General features: G+C 36.5%; 1 protein-coding gene across 2 annotated transcripts; it reads left to right on the top strand.

Annotated features, from left to right (window-relative positions):
* The first annotated feature begins 61 nt into the window (after nucleotides 1-61).
* ABCE1 (ATP binding cassette subfamily E member 1) lies at nucleotides 62-23,183 on the top strand. 2 transcript variants are annotated; one of them, XM_039338964.1, is made up of 19 exons: nucleotides 66-216; nucleotides 2,296-2,357; nucleotides 2,737-2,895; nucleotides 3,539-3,624; nucleotides 5,362-5,459; nucleotides 6,215-6,332; nucleotides 8,836-8,973; nucleotides 9,160-9,229; nucleotides 10,940-11,036; nucleotides 12,211-12,300; nucleotides 12,677-12,798; nucleotides 15,834-16,055; nucleotides 17,023-17,082; nucleotides 17,163-17,221; nucleotides 17,887-17,997; nucleotides 18,289-18,431; nucleotides 18,530-18,652; nucleotides 22,474-22,585; nucleotides 22,715-23,183. In XM_039338964.1, the coding sequence occupies exons 3-19, from the start codon at nucleotides 2,793-2,795 to the stop codon at nucleotides 22,760-22,762; spliced, it is 1,800 nt and encodes a 599-aa protein (XP_039194898.1). In that variant the 5' UTR covers nucleotides 66-216; nucleotides 2,296-2,357; nucleotides 2,737-2,792; the 3' UTR covers nucleotides 22,763-23,183. The 2 variants fall into 2 exon arrangements, with proteins under 2 accessions (XP_039194897.1, XP_039194898.1); XM_039338963.1 differs by lacking the exon at nucleotides 2,296-2,357 and having other exon boundaries at nucleotides 62-216.
* Nucleotides 23,184-24,103: the final 920 nt, after the last annotated feature.

A 24,103-nucleotide genomic window follows, 5' to 3' on the forward strand; every position in this document is an offset into this window, starting at 1 on the left:
TGTATATCTCATCATAGATTTCATCTCTATAGTGTGAGGCGCCGGCTCCTCCTTTAAGGGTGGCGGCCATTTTGGCCGGGTGGCAGTCGGAGCACATTGTTCCCGTGTCCACCTGTGAGCCACGGGGCCTTGAGAGTGTTTCATTCGTAGCCCCCTTCTTGTTCTTACCATCTCAGACGGGAGATCTGTCTTCTTACCGCCTCTTAATTTTTTCTGGTAAGTGGAGCTAGCGTATAGCGGTAGTTGGGCCCGGTCCGCTCCTTCTCCAATCAGGTGGAGTGGGCTTGGTGGCTGTAGATAGGGCTGGCTGGGCCGCGGCTGTCCAGCTGCCTTGAGGCTTCTTTCCTGTCGCGGTGAAAGAGAGGGAGCCTCGCGTGCGAGAAGGTAGAACAATCCCTAATTTGTACTGCCGCGGTTCCATTGACACCTCTTCTTCATCTCCAGAGCACGTTTATTTTGCTTTCTGAGTTGCTCAATGTCACATGCTTGGATCGCCTCTGCAGCCCTTCATCCTCTTAACAGTTGGGCAAGGAAAAAATGACGGCCGCAAAATCTCTCAGTAAACTTAAACAGTTGAGAAGACTTAAAGTTGATTCCAATCCGGCACTTTTAACTATGACACCGCAGTGTTACACCACAGTGAATCCCTTAGCTCTTCTCTCTTGGTAAATTTAGGTCTTCTAAGTATATAATACAGAGAGCATTTATTTTCGACAAAACTCTTTTTCAAGAACCGGCTTATTTCAAGATACTTTTAATCAGAAGGGTCCCCCTTCCCCCAGCTGTGGCACCCTGGTTAGAGAATGTCCCTTTCCCTCTTATCTGTTATCTTTTCTGGTCCTAATAAAATCCTTTTGATTTGACCATCAAGATGGCTATTGTTTACCTCTGCTTTTAGATATTATATTTGTTTAAGCTTTGAATTTCTCCTGTGCTGGAACCCATGTTAGTGAAGTAAATAAGTATGGTTTTAATCAATGCTATAAAAAAGATGATCATGGCAAAGTGTTAAACTCATGTTCACCAGATAACTTGCAGTGTTCATATTAGAAATGTGATAAAAGAGACAGCATAGTTATCAGTGTTAATTAGGTAGAGATAATTGGTAGTAATATAATCCCTAGATATTTAAATAATTTTTCTTTGACCAGCAATGTTTATTAACGTAAGTTAACATTATAAAACTGCTTTATGAGTCTTGTGTTATGTTAATCATCTACAACAAGTGGTTGTAAACTATTGTATGTGAATGCTTTCCATATTTTCAGTAGTTTAATAATTATGAACAGATAAAATGTTGGCTGTCTGGAGATAATGTAAATTGGGGTTCAGCAACATTCTAAATTTTTAGAAAAAAACTGCTTTGGAGTTTGGGTGTATCTAATTCAAGATAGCACCTGACAGGAACTAGTTAAATCAACACCATTTGGGGTTTTTGGGGGGGGGGGGAGGGATGGTTTTTGAGATTGTGCCACAGCTGCAAATAGTAGCCACACAAATCCAAGAAAAGTGTATGTATCATTATGCAGATTCAGTGCTCTGAATCTGTTTTTCTTTCAAACACAGCACTGCTCAGTACTTCGCTTAATATCAGTGTTATTTAGTTTTACAGTCCACTGATTATCTACAAAAACTCATTTAAATAACTCTTAAAAATCAATAAAATTACTGTATTATATGAAAGTTCTATGTATTTTCTGTGGTGAAAAAATGTAAAATTCAACTAGGCTATTCAAAGCATATATATTATCTGCAGTTCTGTGTACTAGATCAAATACTACTAATTGGTTTTTGATTTAGACTTTGATACAGATACACTTAAATGCTGTCTGAACACCATATTTTGGCAGAATAGTGGCTATAAATTCAGTAAACAAGAAAATAGAGTTTTCAGTTTTAGGTAGTCCCAGTAGAAAAGAATATATGTAGCTCAGGATTGAGCTGTGCAGTCCCTGTTGCTATCTGAGATCACTTGAAAACATTTCATTACCCAGCTAGATAACGTCAGGGCAACCAATGCTGCTGTGATGTTACCAGGAGAATAGCTAATGCAACTAGGACAAATCATCAGTGCACTGATGATGTTACCTAGTTGGACAATGAAATGTCTGCAAGCAAATAACCAAATTCAGAGAGCATCAAGCCTCTAGAGTTTTATACAATATACAAAATGCTTTGTATTTTAATTATTTAAGTAAGTCTTATACTTGGAATAGAGCCATGAAATGATGACTGCCTTTGTTTCTTTTTATTGTGTATATCATGTTCCTTCTGAAAAAACTAATATGACTATAGATCTCATTCAGAATTTGTCACATCTGGCGATAGGAGTATATGAGAAAAAATATGGATAAGAGGTACGTACTTTTCAACTTTAAGCAGTCAGTTTATCAGATTAAATGGACATCAGCTATTGAAAGTCACAACTTAAGAACTGAGCTTTTTCAAAAACTCTTGTATCATAGTTCATATATTGTTTGTATTGCTGGAAAGCAGTCAGATTTGTATTCTGTGGAGTTTGGTTTTAAATAGTGTACCACAGAAGGCACTGCCATGGAAGAAAGGCTACGTTGATTTTAGCTTTTCCTGCAGAGATCAATGCAAAAGTGAGATGATACACCTTCTCCCACCAAGCATGCTTATTCTTTGACTTTACTTTGTGAGTGGATCATTGATACCTACTTTTCTTCAGTGCCTCCTGGATATTTATTATTTCTGTTTGTTCTTTTATTCTAGAACCATCACTTTGGAATCCTTAGTTTGTGTATGTGCATGATCTGTAAATCCTTACTATGGCTGATAAACTAACAAGAATTGCTATTGTGAACCATGATAAATGTAAGCCAAAGAAATGTCGCCAGGAATGCAAGAAGAGTTGCCCTGTAGTCCGAATGGGTAAGAAATGCAAGATCACTTACATACAACTATTTTTTAAAAAATGTAAAATCAGAACACAAACAAACCCATTTAAAATATTTTTCAACTAAAAAGTCATATTCGTAAATAGTGTGTATTCAAGTAAATAGATTGATTTTTATTTTAAAATTGATTTTTATTTTAAAATTAAGAAATATGTGCTTAAGATACTTAAATTCAGGATTGTTTGAGACCATTTACAGCAGTCCCCAACAGGAGTCCCCAACTTTCCGGGTTGGCGGCCCGGCACGGGGGTGGGGGGGGAAGAGGGGATGGTTTTGCATGACATTTGTGTGAGCAGCGGGCACACAAGCGCCTGCCGCTTATATGAGAGTGGCTGCAAGCACAAGTGCCTGCCACTCACATGAGAGGGGCTGAGAGCACAAGCGCCTACCACTCACGCAACAAGGGCTACAAGCGCAAGTGTGCACTGCTCATGCAAGCCCCTGCCACTCATGCAAATAAGACTGCGCACGCACGCACACTCACCTTCCACTCGTATGGCCTGGTTCTGAATGGGCTGCAGCCTGGGGGTTGGGGACCCCTGGTTTACAAAATTATATTTTGATCAGAGCTAATACTGCTCTGAATAATTCTTGTTCTGATTAATTTTTTTATTCAGGAAAATTGTGCATAGAAGTCACATCACAATGCAAAATAGCATGGATTTCTGAAACATTATGTATTGGTTGCGGTATTTGTATTAAGGTATGTATCATTAATAATTGAAAAATACTTCTATATCTTTCAAATAGGACGGTTCAAGTATGGATGCTTTTCCTTTAATTTTTTCCCCCCATTGTTGGATGAGATATCTTACTTTTTGTGCTGCTTCTTTGCTTGTCCTCCCAGACATTCAAAAGACTGGTGAAAGGCTTGGATTCTGCATAAATGTAAACCACAGTTCGATGTTACACAATGCTCTTTTACCTTTGTGGCTAGATAACAGGTGATTTAACAGTTAGTGAAATTGATTTGTCCTTGATTAAGCAGCTGATGCTGTGGCTTAGGACTAATGGTTTTAATAAGCAGTCAGTAGCTTTCCAGGGAAATGAAGTTAAATTAAGAGAAGTTCTGCTGCTTTGCTTTTGTTTTTTTTAAGCTTTTATGTGGGCACAGAAAATCTTCATTCTGAAACCAAAGCAGCTGTCTTTTTCTCACTCCATGCTTGGTGGTCAACTTTAATCTTCTTAGTGTTGAATGTTATGATAATACAAAATTAAAAAACCAGAAAATATTAACTAGCCAGTCACCTTGACTGTTACTGGGAGATCGTGCAAAAAGAAGTGGGTTGGCAAACTGCATTGGCTGTGGTTTACTATGTCATACTCATTTTATTTATTAAGCATAGGTAGTCCTCAACTGACAACCATAATCGAGCCCATAATTATAGTTGTAAGTTGTTGCGGTTGTTAAGCAGGTTGCCACACAACTGGACCTGATTTTAGGATCTTTTTGTAGCAATGAAGCAAACTCCATGGTGGTTAAGTGAACTGATTTTACCCAATGGGCATGTTTTGCTGGAAACGAGAAGTAAACACTTGAAACCAACAATATATGTCAAAAATCACGTCCATGTGGCCTCACAATGTTGCAAACAGCCATAAAGGTGAACTGGTTGCCAAGTGCCCAAAATATAATCATGTGACTATTGCAGGTGCAGCTGTCATAACTTTAAAATCAAGTCAAAAGTAGCTTTTGAGAAGACGTAACTTTGAATGGTTACTAAGCAACTGATTATAAATCAAGTCTAATCTGTAAGCATTTTTAATGTTAACAGTAAGCCATAGTTAATGTATTATGTAAATGTAGCACATCTTCACACAATTTAATAAACAACAATTGAATTGGCCACTATTCACTGGGTTTATATACTGTACTGAGTTAATAAAACACGATTTACAAAACTATAAGTGCCTCATTGAGAAACAATATGCTAAGTCAAACTCCCAAAAAAGTTGGCACTATTTGTAGCTTAGTTTGTGCTGAAAAATGGGCTTGCTTTTTAATATGGATTCTTGCTTTTTGAAGAAAATGCATCGTAATTTACATTCTACAATGCATTGTAGAATTTGAGCTTTTAATTCTTGCTTCGTTGCCCTCCCCAACTATGTTGTTGTAATATCTAAATCATTAAGATAATTATTTTATCATTAAATTCTATATATTTTTGGTATACTGCTTTGAAAATGAAAAATAAATATAAACTTTTCATTCTACTTCTACAAGCAGCTTCAAGATAAATTTCATTTAATTTCTCCTTGTGGCCTATTATAGCTTCAGTAAAATTTATTTATTCAATTTCTATAGCCACCTATGTCAGTCTGTTATCAACTGTAAAATTATATCATCTTCATTGTTTAAAAAGAGAACTGCAGATAAAGTGCTTTGCTCTATTAATATGATTGTAATCTTTTAAATGTATAAACTCATTTTATTTTACAGAAATGTCCTTTTGGAGCCTTGTCAATTGTTAATTTGCCTAGCAACCTGGAGAAAGAAACAACTCATAGATATTGTGCCAATGCCTTCAAACTTCACAGGTATCTCTCCACTACATTTCTTAAAAATGTAATTGTGAATGTGAAGTAACGTGGATGTATATTTTATTTGTGTCATGTAGAAATATGGAAAAATTGCTTTGTAGTGCAAGTACAACTTTGGGATAATTTATCAATATATTTATCAGATATCTACCTGGATTGAATTAATTAATTGGATTTTGATGATTCCTTGCAATATTGCCACATTTCTAAGAACGGTGGTAATTTTTGGAGACTGTATGTATATGTTCTTTATATGAAAGACTTCTCTTTCTGTCTGAAGAAATATCATGACAACAATTAAATATAATTATTTTGTAAATTACCAGCTTTTGTATTATGATCAGCAGAATTTTAACTGCTTTGTGGCTTTCTGAAAAGCTATTGCCAGCAAGCAGTTCAGCCTGTTACAAAGGAAGTTGTTTGTTTTCTCTTGTAGGTTAAATGAAATTGACAAATAGATTAAGGCTACATTTAGTTACAACCCAGTATATTCAAACAGATTTAGATTGTATTGTTTATTAAACAATATTTTCAGAAACACTTGTATGCACAGCAAATGAAGTTTTGTTAAAACTTGATAATTCTCCATTTCTTCTAGACTAATATGAATCATTATTTAACCTAAATGTGGTAACTTTCATTATAAGTGCACATTTAGTTCTAAAGATAATGAATAAAGTAATGCAACTGGAAAATAATTAAATAATACTTTGTTTTTATAATATTGTTTGCATTTTAATTACTTTATGAAGGTTGCCTATTCCTCGTCCTGGAGAAGTGCTGGGTTTGGTTGGAACAAATGGTATTGGAAAGTCAACTGCCTTGAAAATCTTAGCAGGAAAGCAGAAACCAAATCTTGGGAAATATGATGTATGTATAGTAACTATATAATGATCTAATAATTGCATTAAAAAATGGTAAAGGGCATTGGAATTGAAGGACAGGAGGAAGACCACTACCAAAGCAACAGTCAGATAAGCAGGATTTGACCATTTCAGAATCTAATTTGAGGAAATAGCTCAGTGATACCCCCTCCTATTTTACATGAAGATAAAGTGATGGAGGGATGAAGCAAATCCAGACTTGCAATATTCTGATATTATAACTACAATAAAAATAGTATTGACCTACATGCCATTGGTTTCTTAGTCTGGTCTACCTTGTAGGCCTGACAGTGATGCTCTTTTGAACTTGTGAGTGGATAGAAACTAGTAGAGCTTGAAAGTTTGCTGGTTAGCTTTCCCTTTAATTAAGACCCATTTAATTATATTTGTTCTCCCAAGTCTTTGATCTTTGTTAATGGCAGTTGGGCTTAGCTTTTCAATTTTGTACATCTTATCAAATTGACTTTACATGCTGATTTTTAAATATTCATTCTGTAATTTTGTCCTTTCATCATGTTTTATTATGACTTTAAATGCTTATATCATAATTTCATACATGCATGATACTTAAAACATTTAATGTATTGAAATTTTACAAATATAAAATTGGGAAGCAACTATTTTTTAAAAAAGCATCTGCTTCATTTTGCCACAAACATTTCCATTTTATTTTTATCTCTTTTTCTTTCATGTTATTTCCAAATCAGATTTGCAATTCTTTGCTACCATTTTATATCTCCCATTTATTACCTTGCCTATGCAGCTTAAAGGTAATCCTCGCTTAACAGCCATTAGTTCAGCAACTCTTCACAGTTACAGTGGTGCTGAGCAAATGTTAGTTATAGCTGGTCGTCATGATTACAGTTGTTGCAGCGTCCTCACAGTCACAAAAATCAAAATTTGGGTATTGACAGTCCACTTGCATTTATGATCAGAGTGTGTGCTTCAACTCCACCATCTTCCTATTTCCTCCACCATGTGTCTGTCCTTTTGGCTGCCTTGCACTCCACTGCCTATCCCGTCAATCCCTGCCATCCTAAGCTGAGCTTCCCCATCTGCTAGCAACTGACTTGGACAGATCTGCCTCATCAAATGGAGAAGGAAGAAGATGATAAAGACCATCGGGGCAGAACAGAGCAACCAAAAGGGCAAAAATAACTGTGATTACTGAAACTTGCCATTGCAAAGCAGTGCAGTGATGAAATGTTTGATCCCATGACTGCATTATTTAGTGACCAATTTTCCGGTCCCAGTTAAGCTCATTAAGCAAAGACTACCTGTATATGACAACTGAATTTGTACAGGTAGTTCTTGATTTACAACAGCAATTGGGACCAAAATTTCCATTGCTACATGATGCGGTTGTAAAGCATGATCCCATTGCTTAGCAATAGCCGTCCTGTAGTACCAAGTTAGTGGAGAAGCTGGCAAGAATTGCAAGTCCCAAGTGGCTTGCAACTTCTATCCCAGAAGGTGCATGAGTGAGTGAAGGAGGCATGACGAGACTTGGCTTGGTATACAGGAGGTGCAGGAGGTTCAGAGATAAGTTTGCAAGGGGGCAGAAATGGCAGGAAAGGGTGCACTGGGCTGTGCAAGTGGCCAATGCAGCACAATTTCAGCGGCTGGAAGAGGGTGCGTGGGTGGGGGAGACTTGCCCTAGTAACTGACAACCCTCCTTTTCTGCTTTCCCAGTGACTTTGAGGAAACCAATAGGGAGGGGCACAAATGGCATGCACATGATTGTAGTGTGTTGCAACTGGTCATAAGTGCAATCCAGTCACCAAGTGCCCAGATCACTATGACATGACCATGAGAGTGGTGTGATGGCCAAAACTTCGAGGGCCAATCATAACTACCATTGGTTCAACACTGTTAAAATTTCAAACGGTCATTAAACAAATGATTGTAAGTCAAGGATTACATGTGGTTTGCTTGCATTGACAAAATGCCTGTGTCGCATTGATGAAGATAAAGTGGACATTCAGAATTATACTCCTAACACTTTACTTAATGTTATCCCATATTTGCAAAATGAGATAAATCCTTGTTATTGCTAGCATTTATATCTGTCTGCAGAATTTAGAAACCCAATTTTCTGTGATATAATTTTTAAGTATTCAGTAGATTAATATTCTTATATGCGTGGATTGATATCAGAATGCATTTCTTTAAGAAGTTAACTGTTAGGAATATATGATGATCTTTCTACCTGTGGTCCATATGCAAAATATGGGCTGACTTATATGTCTTGTAGATTAATTCCTTCTGAACAATTGTTAAAAGTTAAAAAAACAGCTAGTCACTTCTACGATCTAAAATATACTATGGGAGTGGCCAATTGCTGCAATATATGTTTTATGGAACCCGCAGTATTGATCTGAAAGGTATCACCATTTTGTCAGAACTTGGAGTATATAATCAAAGTAACCATTTGAAGTTTTATTTTCTGAACCTATTCCCATAAGCATTTATTTAAATATTTTGTTTAGGACCCACCTGATTGGCAAGAAATCCTGACATATTTTCGAGGGTCTGAGTTGCAGAACTACTTCACAAAAATTCTGGAAGATGATCTCAAGGCTATCATTAAACCCCAGTATGTGGACCAGATCCCAAAAGCTGCCAAAGTGAGTAATCACATATGCAATGCTTGACTTGGGGAAGAAAGGGCTAACAGATCTGTTATGGGAATAAGAAAATTTTTCAAAGCTTCATGAAAGATTTAACCCCACTTATGTTTGCAGCAGGCTTCAGTTTTATATAGTTTCTCCTGTGGTTTAAAAAGAACCAACTTGGTTGTTGTCTTATGACAGGGAACAGTGGGCTCAATACTGGACCGGAAGGATGAAACCGGTACTCAGACCATTGTATGTAAACAGCTTGGTAGGTGGTATTTTCATCACAAATTATTTTGGGAATGTTTACGCAATCACTTAATACTTTTAAGGCATTCTATTTCTGTTTAAAATAAAGTACATTAGCTGCGAATGAAATATTGCAGAGTATGTGTAAAATTTGTATCTACCCTCATTTATTCACAATGAAATCCTGTCCAGAAATGAGAGAGCTAAACAAAATTAAACATGAAATAAGCTGAAAACAGGAAGACTTAAACATTTGTGCTTCCTAATCAGGTTGATTTCAGTGGGACTAAAATATATGACTAAACCCAATTGAACTAAAATTATTTAAAATGATGAACTATACCAAAATAAATTTTATAAAATATTTTTAATGGAGTTCAAAACTGAAAGCAGGAATTCTAAATAGAGACATACTACAAAACAAACTTCTCCAGAAATCTTATACCATCAACACTATCAGCCTTACCAGGTAGACCACACAGAAAACATGACCAAATAAATTAATTTTGCTTTATTGTAAAGCTACATTAACAATATTGCAAGTGCGAAAGTACAATTTTCTTGCTATCACCTTTATAACCTGAGAATTTAGGGAAGGTCCCTACTGAGCCTCTTGCTCCACCCAGTATGCAGCTGCAGACTATGCTGTCTTATCGGACCGTTCCCTAGGCAACATTCCTTCAACCCCATCTCCCAAGGTCTTTCCAATATACTATTCTAGATAGCCTACTTATATGCCTCCTCATATAGGTTCTAGCTTACAATGTAATGTAATTTACCTGTGCTTTTTGACTTGAACGAAAGAGCTACGTAGGTATCCCATTTCCAATTATTATTGCTTTAAAGTATTAATACCGTAGTTTTGAATTCTACACAATAAGAGTATTGCAAAATCAACATTAGATGTGACATAAAGGTAATCCTCATAGTGATCACTGGCAATTTGGCTAAATGGTTGCTAAGTGAAACTGCAAGTGTGCTTATGATTTTATTTCATCTCTTCTTTGTTTTACAGACCTGCAGTAGTTGTAAATGTGAACATTAGTTGTAAAATTACTTTTTCATCATCACCATAACTGCAAAAAGTTGCTAAAAGAAGTAGTCAATGAATGCCTACATAGGTTGGACAACAACTGTTGGTCAAAGCTGCCATTTGTTTACTTAGAACCAATCTTGAGTTCAATCTTCAGACTGAACTACAACTGCTCCTTATAGCCCTGCCAAAGTGAATTCTTGTGTTTCTGAACTCTGTTTTGCCTATCTTGGTTTACTAACTCATGTCCAGGCAGTCTTAAATTTCCAGGAACCACTTCAAATCAAATCTTCTATATCTCTAAGCTGAAAATTAAATTAAAATATCCAGTTAAAAATTTCTCATATTCCACAAAATTGAGGTTTGAAGGAGACTTTCTGGAATTGTGAGATCTTGAAGGAGAAAAAACAGAAAGAAAAAATAAAATCAAGAAAAATCGATTTTCTTTTACCAGCAAGAATTTCTATTTAGGATTCAGTTTCTTCTATATGTTAAAAATAAATGCAGTGGACTTAACCGGGGATCATTTCTAGCTTCTTCCTTGAAGGGAATGGTGAAGCATTTACATAGATGGGAAATTTTATAGGCATGAACAGCAGTTATTTTAGGGTATTTCATAGAAAGTAATGTTTTTATACTGTCATCTTCATATTTAGCATTTGATGATATATATTTTGCTATTTAAAAAAACTATAGATTTATCTCATCTGAGAGAACGGAATGTTGAAGATCTATCAGGAGGAGAACTTCAAAGATTTGCCTGTGCTGTTGTTTGCATTCAAAAAGCTGATATGTATGTGTTTTCAATCAAATATTTTGGTAATATTACTCTTGTCAGAATATTTTCATTGTTGTTAGAATGAATAGCTATGTCTTGGGGTTATGATATTAAGTGAATAAGAGTTGTGACAGCTTCTTCAATATTGCTCGTATATAGGTAGTCTCATTCAGAAACCATTTGACGTTAAAACTGCACTTTATTATTTATTTGGCATCTGATGAGAATAAGACAGAAGAGAAGTAAACATACAACGGCGCTGAATGAGTGATACTTGCAACTGATCCTTGAAGTTCTGGCAATCCCAGCACTCTTGCGGTCATGTTATTATAATCTAGGTGCTTGGCAACTGACTCACACTTATGATGGTTGTACTGTCTTACGATCATGTGATCATCATTTGCATCTTTCTCTGCCAGTTTTTCACAAGCAAAATCAGTGGGGAAGCTGGCAGGGAGACTGTAGGTTGCTTGTGCCTCATTTTCCCTGAGGAGCTCTACTATGGAGTATAAAATCTCAGGATCTTGTACTTTGTAGTGTACATTTGGGCTGCAAAACTCCCTCTTCTCTGCAGCCACACTCAAACATTTTGCTGAAAATAAATTAGTAGTTTTGAGATTTATTGCACAAAAAGGTTTATTTATGGGAAGAGGGGAACTCAGTATATAATTGGGGAGTGTGGAAATGTTAATTATATTTTTAACTGCTGCACGGAATATTGGAACTCGTATTTATAGATTCTTTTTTCTACTTTTCCTTTTTATGTTTCTGTAGCTTTCTTTAATTTTAGGTAAACAAAATAATAAAAATTATATTTAAAAATACCCCAAAATAATCACAGTTCCAAGGGAATAATAGTGGGAGAGGGATATACATCCATCTCCTCATTCTCAAAGCAATAAACCATTCTAAGAATCAAAATATTAAATTAAGATTCATGTGACCCATCAAAGTTGTTGTTATGCTTTAAACATTTGTAACTTGTGAAACCTATGTGCATGCTCAGAACATCTTTGACTGAGTTTTGTGAAGTATTTTTGTCCTCTCTATTGTTTACATTTTACCTAACCATATTCAGATCTATTTGTTTGACATCCTTTCATTGTTTACTGGAATTAATCATGTATTTTTTAGGGGAAAATGTTTTTTTAGCACTGATGGATGCCTGGCTTTTCTTTTCTTTGGATAGCTTCATGTTTGATGAACCTTCCAGCTACCTGGATGTTAAGCAGCGTCTGAAGGCTGCTGTTACTATTCGATCTCTAATAAATCCAGACAGGTAAGACATTTGTAAATGGACTCCTAAAATTATGTGGGTTGCAGGCTTTTTTAAAAAAATCCTTTTCAGACTAAAATTCCTTGAACTATTTCTGCTCCTTTTTTTGTTTTTGTTTCTTTGACATTATCCGTAACTTTTAACTCTTACCTTGGTGAGTATTATTTCTTTCCTTTTATAAACAAATGGAAGTAAAAAATTCTCAAACTAATGTTTTGTAAAATGATGTTGGTAAACCCTGTAGGATAGAAAATGATACTCACACATTTATTTTGCACAAGTAAAATATTGTACCTTCTGGTTATCTTTACTGAAACATATGAAGAAAAGTTTAATTCAAATCTCTGAACTTTTGGTTCTTTACCTTTTTATGTTTCAGATATATTATTGTCGTAGAGCATGACCTGAGTGTCTTAGATTATCTCTCTGATTTTATCTGCTGCTTGTACGGTGTGCCAAGTGCTTATGGCGTCGTCACAATGCCTTTCAGTGTAAGAGAAGGTAATTGTTATTTAGACTATTCCTTTCATCTGTCCTGAATATTTTTTACAAAAACCCTGATGCAATAAATGTATTGACATCTATATGTAAAACATGCAAGCAGTGTATGCCTGTATCCTAGGAAATATGTTCTTATAAATGAAGATAAAATACTTCTCACACATACTGTAATAGAGGTCAACTGCTATCAGCCTACTGGTTTGGATTATTTCTGACTGCATTGAGAACACAGGCTTGGAGAAAACTGATATAGTGATTAGATAAATTATGAAAATTAATTATTGCCTCTTGCCCTTACCATGCATAGGAAATGGTAGCTATAACTGTATAGTTCAGTTTTTCCTTTCTGCACTGTTTCAGTAAAAGCTTACATGATATGTGCACTTCAAAATGAAGAGCTTGCTGCACCATGTTGAAAATATCCCAAAAGGGGGATAAAATGCTCTTATGATAGATTTTGCCCTATCTTTATATATCCAAATGTTTGCTGTTTGCTTACCAATAAAAACCTTATATTACAGAATCATCTCATTTCCAAAACACCAGAACATTTATGTTTATAGGTAGTCCTCAGCTTACACAGTTCATTTAGTGACTGTTCAAAGTTAAAATGGCACTGAAAAGGTGACTTATGACCACACTTATGACTGTTGCAGCATCCGCCATGGTCATATGATCAAAATTCAGATTCTTAGCAACTGTCTCATATTTATGATGGTTGCAGTGTCCCAGGGTCATTTGTGACCTGATGAAAAAGTCAATGGGGAAGCCAAATTCATTTAACAACCATGTTACTAACTTAACAACTGCAGTGATTCACTTAACTGTAGCAAGAAAGGTCGTAAAATGGGGCAAAACTCACTTAACAAGTGTCTCACTTAGCAACAGAAGTTTTGGGCTCAATTGTGGTTGTAAGTCGAGGTCTACCTGTATGTATAAACTGGATCTTTCAGGGTATTATTTCTTTAGATGTACACATTTCCAATGAATGCATTTAAAAATATTTGCAGAATTAACAAATGATTCTGATTTGCCTGTAGATCTCTCCTTGCAAGTCTGTTCAGTTGAGGCCTTTATTATTTGATCTGTTTCGCCAGATCAAAGTTACTACATTTGGAAGGCTAAGGAGGAATTAATGGTGATTCCTAAGTTAGTAGCACTCCCCTTGATTAAGTTAATATTAGTTATTTATGCAACTTGTCGAATAATAAGCTTTAGTATCTTGCCCTGGAAAATCAGTAGCAGGATGCTTTAGTAAAGTGAAATTCATTTTCTATTGTCTTAGAATCAGACTAACATGAAGAAGAAAGAGTTTTATATCCAGTGGACACCTCAGAGAATATTTAGTAAAATTTAGTTGCACTTCCCTTGCTGGCAGATTGGAATAGTAACTAATATAATTTGGACATGTCTTATTACCGCATTTTCAATTCAAAGCAGCAGAAGTGTAACTTCTGGGGAAGAAATGGTGAACTGAATATGTCCCCACTAAAAGCTGAGCTGACAACTGCAGTGGAATGAAAAGCAAATAGATCCGCTCTTCATAATTCTTCTCTGGACAAGGAGAGGACTTGAGATCACCCAGAAGTGCTCCAGACAGTTGCTTCTCACAAAGAGACCTGAAGACAGGGGTCCCTGGTGGGTTTAGAGCTTTTGGAGATAAAAGAATAGCCATCTTTCTCAAACAATAATCGGTGCCTTTAAAAGGACATGAGGTTCACATACTTCCTTTTCTAATCACTTCCAGGAATTGCTTGTTGGGTACTAGGAACTTTTGGAAAAAAAAGTTTGAAAACACCAGATGATTTTTTTTCAATCCTTACCAAAAGGAGTTTAAATATAAGTTTAAGGACTTCAAAAATGTTTCTTGAATAAACAGCAAAAAAGTTATTAGAACTTTGATTTTGGAAAGTTACAAATGGACTAAATATCCACATGGATTTGAAATAAGATTTTGGAATTAATTATAAAGAATCCTCCTTTTGAGAATATGCCTTTGTTTTGAATTCTGTTTTAAAAAAATGATAGGGTGGGACTGGAAATTACAGTTAAAGAAGAATCCTTAAATTCAACTTACAAATAAAAATGAAGCAAAATATTTTAACATTGGAGATACTAAAGATATATTTGAACAATGGACCTCAACATTAGTTTTAAAGAGTGTCTGCCCCTATAGATAATGTGTTTAAACGATGTTATAGAAGAGGAACAAATTTTACCTTACAAAATTGAGAGTGATCAGAAAGTGAATTTGAAAATGGCAAGCTATAAGAATGACAGAAAAAGATGCTGCACTGGTCATACAAAAGAAACTGACTGAAGTCTTAATAATTAAAAGAGATGTACAAATAACAAACCAAGACAGTGATCTGGATAATTTTCCCATATGAGATTTACAAAAAAAAGGCTTGTTGAAGCTTTGAAGGATATTGTGAGAAGAAACAAAAAAAAAAAAAATCAAAAGAAAACAAGTTCAAGGATGTTATTTGAAGGGACTAAAGATCAAGATTGCTAAAAGTAAAATGAAATAATATAAAGTTGTTTGGGGGTGTTTTTTTTATCAAGGTTATAGTGTTATCCCTGGTGACTTAAAGGATCTTTGCTGAGATGAGATGGCAAGGCTTTAAAGATTAGTTTATGGATAAGAAATGGGATATGGAAGAAGAGATCATTTGTTTTTTAAGAGAAAGTGATAAGTTACTAAAATTGTTTTTATTTGTTGTGATGAAGGATGAAGTCATTTCTTGATATATATTTTTCTTTACTATATTCTTTTTATTTTCTGCCCCTTCTATTTTTTTCTTTTTATTTTTCTAGCTTGTTTTAGTTTTGTTTGTTTCAGTTGTAACTTTTAATAAAATTACTATAAAAACAGGATTATTAGTATGATTCTGGATTAATCACTATATTAAACACGCATAGATTCTTGGCTAAACTCCTAGTATTTGATCAAGACACTGAGAATTTTGGGACTATTTTTTAAATCTATTGTGACAATTTCACAATAATACTAACTAAAGCTTCTTTTCTTACAGGCATAAATATTTTCTTAGATGGTTATGTCCCAACAGAAAACTTAAGGTTCCGAGATGCATCATTAGTTTTTAAAGTGGCAGAGACAGCTAACGAAGAAGAAGTTAAAAAGATGTGTATGTATAAATATCCTGGAATGAAAAAAAAGATGGGAGAGTTTGAGCTGTCTATTGTAGCTGGAGAATTCACTGACTCTGAGATTATGGTGATGTTAGGAGAAAATGGTGAGTTTCAGTTAAAAAAAAAATAAATGTCTGAGTTTTCATGAGAGGGCTCTGTGCTTCTGATCTTATTTAAATGATATTTAGCGTTGTGTATTACTTCCAGTAGTTCTTTAAAGTGACTCTTTCCTTACTGTGGAGAGATGTGTAATGTAACCATCTCCAAGGTAGTCTGTTTGAAGAATAGACATCTAGATTGCTTCACTTGGACCGACTGGACAAATCCTGTCAAGATGATTGAAGCAAAATCTTAAAAGGTCACCTGAGGTGACTTTGATTATGCAGCTCCTGAAGAGTTTGACAGTCCTTGTGATTGCTAAGCCAACTACCTTTTTATTAGATTTGTGCCCCTCTGAGATGATGTGACTGGATCTGTGCGGTAGTGTCTGGTTTATTAGGGAGCTGGAAGTTCCACCTACCTTGAAGGAGGCAATGTGGTATGCCCTCTCTTCAGAAAACAGTCACTTGATCCCACGGTCCAGTTGTTGTCCAGTTTCTAACTTCCTAGTTTTATGCTGAGACAGCATTGGTTCTGTTTGTTGATGATTTCTGGAGGAGCTGGGTTGGAGGTAGTGCAACAGAGCTGGTTCTTCTCGATTATTCTGTGGTTTTCAGTACCATTCTCTATGGTTTATTTCAGGATTGTTTATAAGGATTAGGAATGGTGGGCCTGTGTCATGTTAATTGTTTCTCCACGGTCAGGTCCAGTCAGTGTGGACAGTGAGGCAGAGATTGAGTTTGAGGCATCTGATATATGAGATGCTTCAAGGTGTGATGCTTTGGCCCTCCTGTTTTAGCATTTACATGAATAAGTGGATAGAGTTCTATCAGTTTAGGACAGTATATTTACTGTCTGAAGACACTGCAATTCTGCAGAGGGAGCAACAGACTATAACAAATTTTTATGTGCTTTGTAAGATAGACATTATCAATACTACTGATTTTTAAATAATTTTTTTCTATGTTTTAGGAACTGGAAAAACAACATTCATTCGGATGCTTGCAGGGCGACTTATCCCAGATGATAAAAGTAATGTTTATTTACTGATTCGGCATACGTTTAAAAATAATTTTCCATAACTTAGATGACATATAGTATATCTCTTTCAGGTGAAGTACCTGTTTTAAATGTTAGCTATAAGCCACAGAAGATCAGTCCAAAATCTACCGTAAGCTGCTTCATTTTTTTTTATTGTGCTAGCCATTAATCAGAGGTAGTAGACATTTGATTTGGAAATAGATATATGCACAAGTTTATATCAATGAATGGAACATTTCAGGAAAACTAGACCATATCCCAAGGACCATGAATCTTTCAATATTCTGGAACACTGATTTTTAGAAAATGTTTGCATCACTGCAGAAATGAACTAGTCAGCATGGTCTAGCAGTAACATGGAATGTTCCGGAGTTCAACCTTAGAAATATTTTCACATACATAGCTTGGGTTCTACTATCTAGCTTGCCTTCCTTTTGTGTAAGTCCTGGAAATGACTTCAGCATATACGTATGGTTTTTTAAAAAAATTTTTTAGAACTTTGAAGGTAAGAATAGGGGCAGAAGTCTTCTGGAAGATTAAACCGGTCCTGTCTTTATTTCAGAATTTTTGATAGCCCCAAATGGCTGGCATTCCACATTTCTGAGATGACTTGGCTATTTTATGGTGTTTGAAGAATAGAGATAGGGGAGTTTGCCTCCTGTTCCTATTCCATTTGATAGTCACTAAATAGATGTTACATGGTTATGGACTGTGCACCCTAACAGAAGTAATAGAAATAACTATAGTAAATTCAGTTCAGTGTATCTAATTCTAAATATGAATTAATTTGAATAGGGAAGTGTTCGTCAGCTACTTCATGAGAAGATCAGAGATGCCTACACACATCCACAGTTTGTGACTGATGTAATGAAGCCTTTGCAGATTGAAAATATCATTGATCAAGAGGTATTATTCTTTTTTTTTATTTAAAAGTTTTATAAATTTATTACAATATAAACCCCCCCACCCCTTCCCCCCTCCCCCACTTCCCAGAGCTGATTACAGGATAAAAAATAAAATAAACAAACATAATCTAACTAACATTAACCAACTATACTATCAATCAAAACCATAACACACTTTAACTCCTTCTCCCAACAAATATTAAGAGGTATTATTCTTGTGTTACTGTGGTTAGCTTCTGTGAAACTTCCCTAATTTACCAGCTAAACTTTTAAAAACCTGATTCTGCATTAGGTGCAGACTTTATCTGGTGGTGAGTTGCAGAGAGTTGCTCTTGCTCTTTGTCTCGGAAAGCCTGCTGATGTCTACCTAATTGATGAACCTTCCGCATACCTGGACTCAGAGCAACGTCTGATGGCTGCCAGAGTTGTCAAACGGTAAGCTAGCACTAGAGCAGGCAGAGAGAAACATCTAGTATCTGAAAGTGATTGAAATTTATGATTGCAAAAAATTAATAAAATCTGTTCTATTTCAGTTTCATTCTTCATGCTAAAAAAACTGCTTTTGTGGTAGAGCATGACTTTATAATGGCCACCTACCTAGCAGATCGTGTCATTGTCTTTGATGGAATACCATCCAGGTGCACGGTGGCAAACAGGTAAGAAGCAGGATGGATAGAAAAAAGAGAGCCACTTATGCTATAATGAATTATTTATGCATTCTTGTCTTACTCTTAGCCCCAGGAAGCAGGCAGTGATAAAACACTTCTGAAACCTTGCCAAGAAAACTGCAGGAAGTTTTACATGCAGTCACCAGGAGTCAATGCTGACCTTACTGTTTGTGTGTGGGTGTGTGTGCGCATAATTACCATGTACATTATAAGGTCAACAAAAGGTTGACATTGATGGGGACAAATGAAATTAAAGGACTACATTTTTCTATAGTTTTATGGCTATGAAATTAATCAACAGACAATCTGATTTCAATGATTCTATGCATAAATTCAAGATTGGGTATTTTTAAGGAATATATGGATTAACTCTCACATAAAGGCTATTTATAATGAGTTAGAAGGGGAAAAAGAGTTTGTGTATAATATATATGTGCAAATATGAGATGGGGGGGTCAAATTGCAGATAGTCCTCAATGTACGACCAATCACAGTTATAACAAACCCCACAAAAACTACTTACGACTCAGTCCAAAATTAGAACCACTGCAGCGCCCCTGCGATGGATCATCTTACAACAGACTGCAGAGATACTGCAGTTCCCCCCTGCCTATCTTCCCCCCATATCCTCCATCTATTCCTTGCAAGCCTTAGACCCACTTCCCACCCTACTGGGTCCCACACCCTCCTCTTCACCTACCTTTTGAAGATCTCCAGAGCTTGGGTTAACATTGAACTGTAACCACTTGGGAAATGGCAGCTGCTTCTGCAATTGTGCCCTAGGCCCGAGCAGCCAGAAACCCAAAAAAGTCAAAGAAAAGGAGAAATAAAAAGCACTGTGAGCTTATGTAAGGGAAACATAGCAAGCTGTTCCATTGCTGGGCTGCTTGGTTCCAGAAGAGGCTGCCATTTTCAGCACAGCCACATTGAATTATGGCAGGCAGCCACTTCCAGGTCATGCCACACAGCCCAGCAACAGATCAACTTTCCCTCTTTCCCTAACTGGAGCTCCATAGATCTAAAAGTAAGTGGTGATGGGAGATGCGTGATGAGGAAGAGGATGGAGCGTGTGGGGACCCCAAGGGATGTGAAGAGGAGCACAGGGTGCTTCAAGGGTGGGATACACTTTGGGAGGCTTGGGGCACCACCAACACTTGGCCTGGCCTCCCAGGGCCTACCTTGAGACTCTGAGGCATCCCAGGCTCTGCATAATGACTTGTATCTGGGAGACCAGAGAAGGGGAGTCGTGAGGCAATCAGGAGGCCATTCCATTAACAGCTGACACGACTTCCAACCAAAATGGACAGGTTCTATTATAGTTATGAGTCGAGGACTCTCAGTAGTGTTGAAGTCAAAACCATGTCCATCTTCTAATTGCAGTTGCAGTAGTTAGAATTTCACAATATTTGCAGTGTTACATGGCTCAACTCTCAGTTGAAAGAACATGATTTTAGATTGAGGTCAGTCTAGGGCAAGGCTTTTCAACCAGTGGTATGGGTACCACCTATGGTACATTGGCACCTAACAGGTGGTACACAACCATCCTAGAAAAGTGGTAGTGGAGGAGGGGAATGAGCTGAACCGGTGGCAGCATTGCACAAGCCTGAGCGAGAGATGGCTGGAGCTGCAGGCCTGTCAGGGCTCAGCGGAAGCACCAGGATCAGCGCCAGGCTCCAGCTGGAGCTCGCACTGATCCTGGTGCTACTGCTGAGCCCAGAAGAAGAGCAGATCAGCTGGAATGTTGCAGCCTCTCCAGGGTCTTGTGATTTACATTCAGATGCCTGGCAACTGATTCATATTTATGACAGTCACAGTGTCCCAGGGTCATGTGAAGTGACCAAAACTTGCTGCAACCACCCAGCAGATGGGGGAAATAAAAACCAAACACCACCCCACCCCCGCTGCCAATCCTTAACAGAAATGCTCACAACAATGAAAACCTCAGATAGGAGGAAGAGTGCCACCGGATGGGCAGGCAGGTGTCTTGCTCGGCTGTGGCTTTTTTCAGTGCCATTATAACTTCGAACCGTCACTAAGCAAACTGTTGTAAGTCCAGGACTACCTGTACTTTATCACTTTTTTCCTTTTGGGGGGGGGGTCATCAAGTTTTTGACAGACACTTTGCAAGGCGACTGGTGGTACTTGGATGTTGCCATATCCTAAAAGTGGTACAATGGGTGAAAAGGTTGAAAAGCCCTGGTCTAGGGATCTGCTGCTAAGAAGAGAGATTAAGTGTCAGGTCCGATATGGGGGTACTCAAGAGGATGCATTTGTGTGGATTTCAATCTCCTCTGAAGAAAGGTATTATTGAAAAGTCCCAAAGGTGCTTTTTCAAGAGGCAATTGGACTTTCGTTATTTTTCCTTAAAGACATTTCACTTCTCATCTAAGAAACTTCTTGGATGAGAAATAAAACATCTTCAAGGAAAAACAAAGTCCAGTTCCCTCTTGAAAAAGCACTTTTTGGACAACCACGATCTGAATGATTGAGAATTTCCATGGACATTCTTGAAAAGGGAAGTTAAATCTTTTGCCCATTGCCTTTGAAATTAATAATCAAATCACATAAGGTGAACACTCTTCTGTATTAAGCAAAGATGTTGTCAAAAGGCTATAGAAATGCTATTACGGGTATTAGAATGATTGTATTCGATGGGTATTTGGCTGCCATTGTGTAGATTAGAGTGAAGTGCTCGCTGCTTGACTTCAACCATGTTTTTCTGTGGTTCCATCATAAACAGAATAGGAGGAGAATTGACAGTAAGCTATTTGCTCTCTCAAAAGAAGAATTTATTTGACTAGAATAAACTGAGCTAAAGTTGTCTCAAGAGTTGTTTTAATTTACATTCAGTTAGCGGATTCTCATTTTCTAACTAGGAAAAGGAATAGAGTTGCCTTTGATGGAAGAGCACAGAGCGTATTTCTTAGTACTTTAGACTAAATGGATTCTAATGCAGATGTATCTTTATAAGAACAGAGCTGAGCACCACAAAGGAAGTTTAGTACACTTAAGTAATTTGTTGCTGGGAAACAGATGTAGCCTTTGTAGTTTGCAAATTAAACTGCTACATTGTTTGGGCATGTTTGTGTACAAATTGGAAGGTCGCTGATTTGGTATTTCCGCAAAGTGGAAGATGCTGGCTAGATGTTGAAAAGGCTTTAATGCCAGTACTTAACACTAAACGGAACTATGGAAAAATATTTTCCACTCCTTTCTTTCAAGGTTTGGGAGGTAGTTATTTTCTAATCTTTGTGTAAGAAATATTTGAATTTTATTACAGCTCACATGCCTCTCTGCCAGCCCTGCAACTGATTTCACATCTTTGCACTTCGACCATTTTTTATTTTTGTCTCCAGTAGTGGCAATTAAGGAAGGGGATGGTTGCTTCCTATATTATGTCTAGGGACAGGAAAGATCTCCAAAGTCCCATTTTAACTAGGCTGGAAAAGCTCTGCAGGTACATTTGGAAGCTGTGTAAAATCAGTTCAAAACAGAATTTTGCAAGCCTTAACAAAATTGGGCTGGCTGGCTGGCTGATGTGTGCAAGTATCCTTTTCTTCTTACCTCCTTTTTCCCTTTAGTTCATATCTCAGGTACGCATTGCCCCTAAATAGTTGCCAGCACAATAGATGACTGCTGGACTGTAGCAAAATGCCTTACTGATGAATCCAGTTGTGTGTGCTTATTGTGTCCAGTTATGTGTACATAGTACTACGTAGTGTAAGTAGCAAACTGTAGATGGCTTTCATTTAATTAGAAAAAAAATTATTGTCTAAAAATGTAATAATTGTTGCCAATCTTCTTTACAGTCCTCAAACTCTTCTGGCTGGTATGAATAAGTTTTTGTCTCAGCTGGAAATTACTTTCAGAAGAGATCCAAACAACTATAGACCAAGAATAAACAAAGTAAATTCAATCAAGGTAGGAATCGCTATGAGAATTTTTTTTTCTCTCATACATATACCATCTGCAAAATGTTGGGTGGTAGTGGAGCGGTTTTCTGTAGTCATGAATGAAATAAGCTCATTAATACTGTTTTTCCCTCCCTAGGACGTGGAACAGAAGAAAAGTGGAAACTACTTTTTCTTGGACGATTAAATGAAAAATAGTGCATTGATTTAGAACAATGAAAACTTTTGTTACATAAAATACAATCAGGTTTTAAAATATAGTGCTCATTCCAGTGGTTAAAAAGAGTAAAAATGATGCTCTTTATATAACATTTACTGCCTAAAAGCAGTGTTAGAGTACCAATTTTTGTGCCCGGTAAAGCCATCTTTTGGATGTAATATTTCAAAACAAAAACAGCCGATGTCATAGAAAGAGACTGTGTGTTTTTCACTGTGGATTTTGGTTCAAATATAACTTATTAACATACCAAATGCTGGCATGTTTCCAATTTTAAGTTTTGTAGCTGTTTTCTGTACAGGACGGTTTACAACAAAGGTCTTGATACAAATTACTATCATAAAATCTCTGCAAAACAAGAGGTTCATAAATAAATGCCCATATAAATCTACAGCACTTGTTTTTAATGTTAATTACTCAGTTATGGTTAAAATGTGTATAAAGTCTTGAAGAGCAAGAATACTGGTGTTCCTGCTACCTGACTACATGTAATGGAATACAGAGGTGAGTAAAAACTATGTTGTAAACATCATATTTAATGGAATTTCATTAGCCATTCATTTCACATTTTCACATATCAGCAAATATGGCTTCTGCTACTGATGATTTGTGTTCCATATTTTGGAATTCTAGTACATAATCGGACTGAAATTGTAATGTTTGTAATGGTTTAGAAATTTTTTAGAAACACAAAATTGTAAGGCCTAGTGATTTAAAAAACACATTTGAATTAACATCTTATACTAGAGTATTTTACAAATCCTCTAATGTGTATTTTCACTAGATTAGGCTTGGAGTTGGATCTTCTTATAAAATCCTAGAAGGTTTACTGAAAAAAACAAAATTATATACAAGTAGCAATCCTCACTTAACAACTATTGTTAAAACTTACGATGGCATTGAGGTAACCATTGCAGGGTTCCTATGATCATGTGATTGTGATCTGGTGACCAGCTGACAATTACATCACAGCATCCTATGGTCACATCGGCATTTGCGACCTTCACTGCCAGCTTCTGACAAGCAAAATTAGTTGGGAAGTCAGCAGGCAGCTACAAATGACCATATGAAGTCATGCTAAACATTACAGGATTTGTTTAATGACAACCAGGAATTGTCGCTAGGCAGTACAGTTATGTGACATTGTGCTTTACAGTGTTTTACTGACAAATTCCAGTTCGTTATTGACAATGAGCAAGAATTAACTGTATTTGCTTAATTTAGAAATAGCTTTAGTTCCATGGAATCCATTCTTAAGCAATCTGCTAGGTTCACAGTTTATTTCCCAGTTTCAGGTAATAAAATGTAATA

This window comes from Crotalus tigris, unplaced genomic scaffold, assembly GCF_016545835.1.
Source record: "Crotalus tigris isolate CLP2741 ecotype Arizona unplaced genomic scaffold, ASM1654583v1 scf7180000017725.2566008, whole genome shotgun sequence".
NCBI lineage: Eukaryota > Metazoa > Chordata > Lepidosauria > Squamata > Viperidae > Crotalus > Crotalus tigris.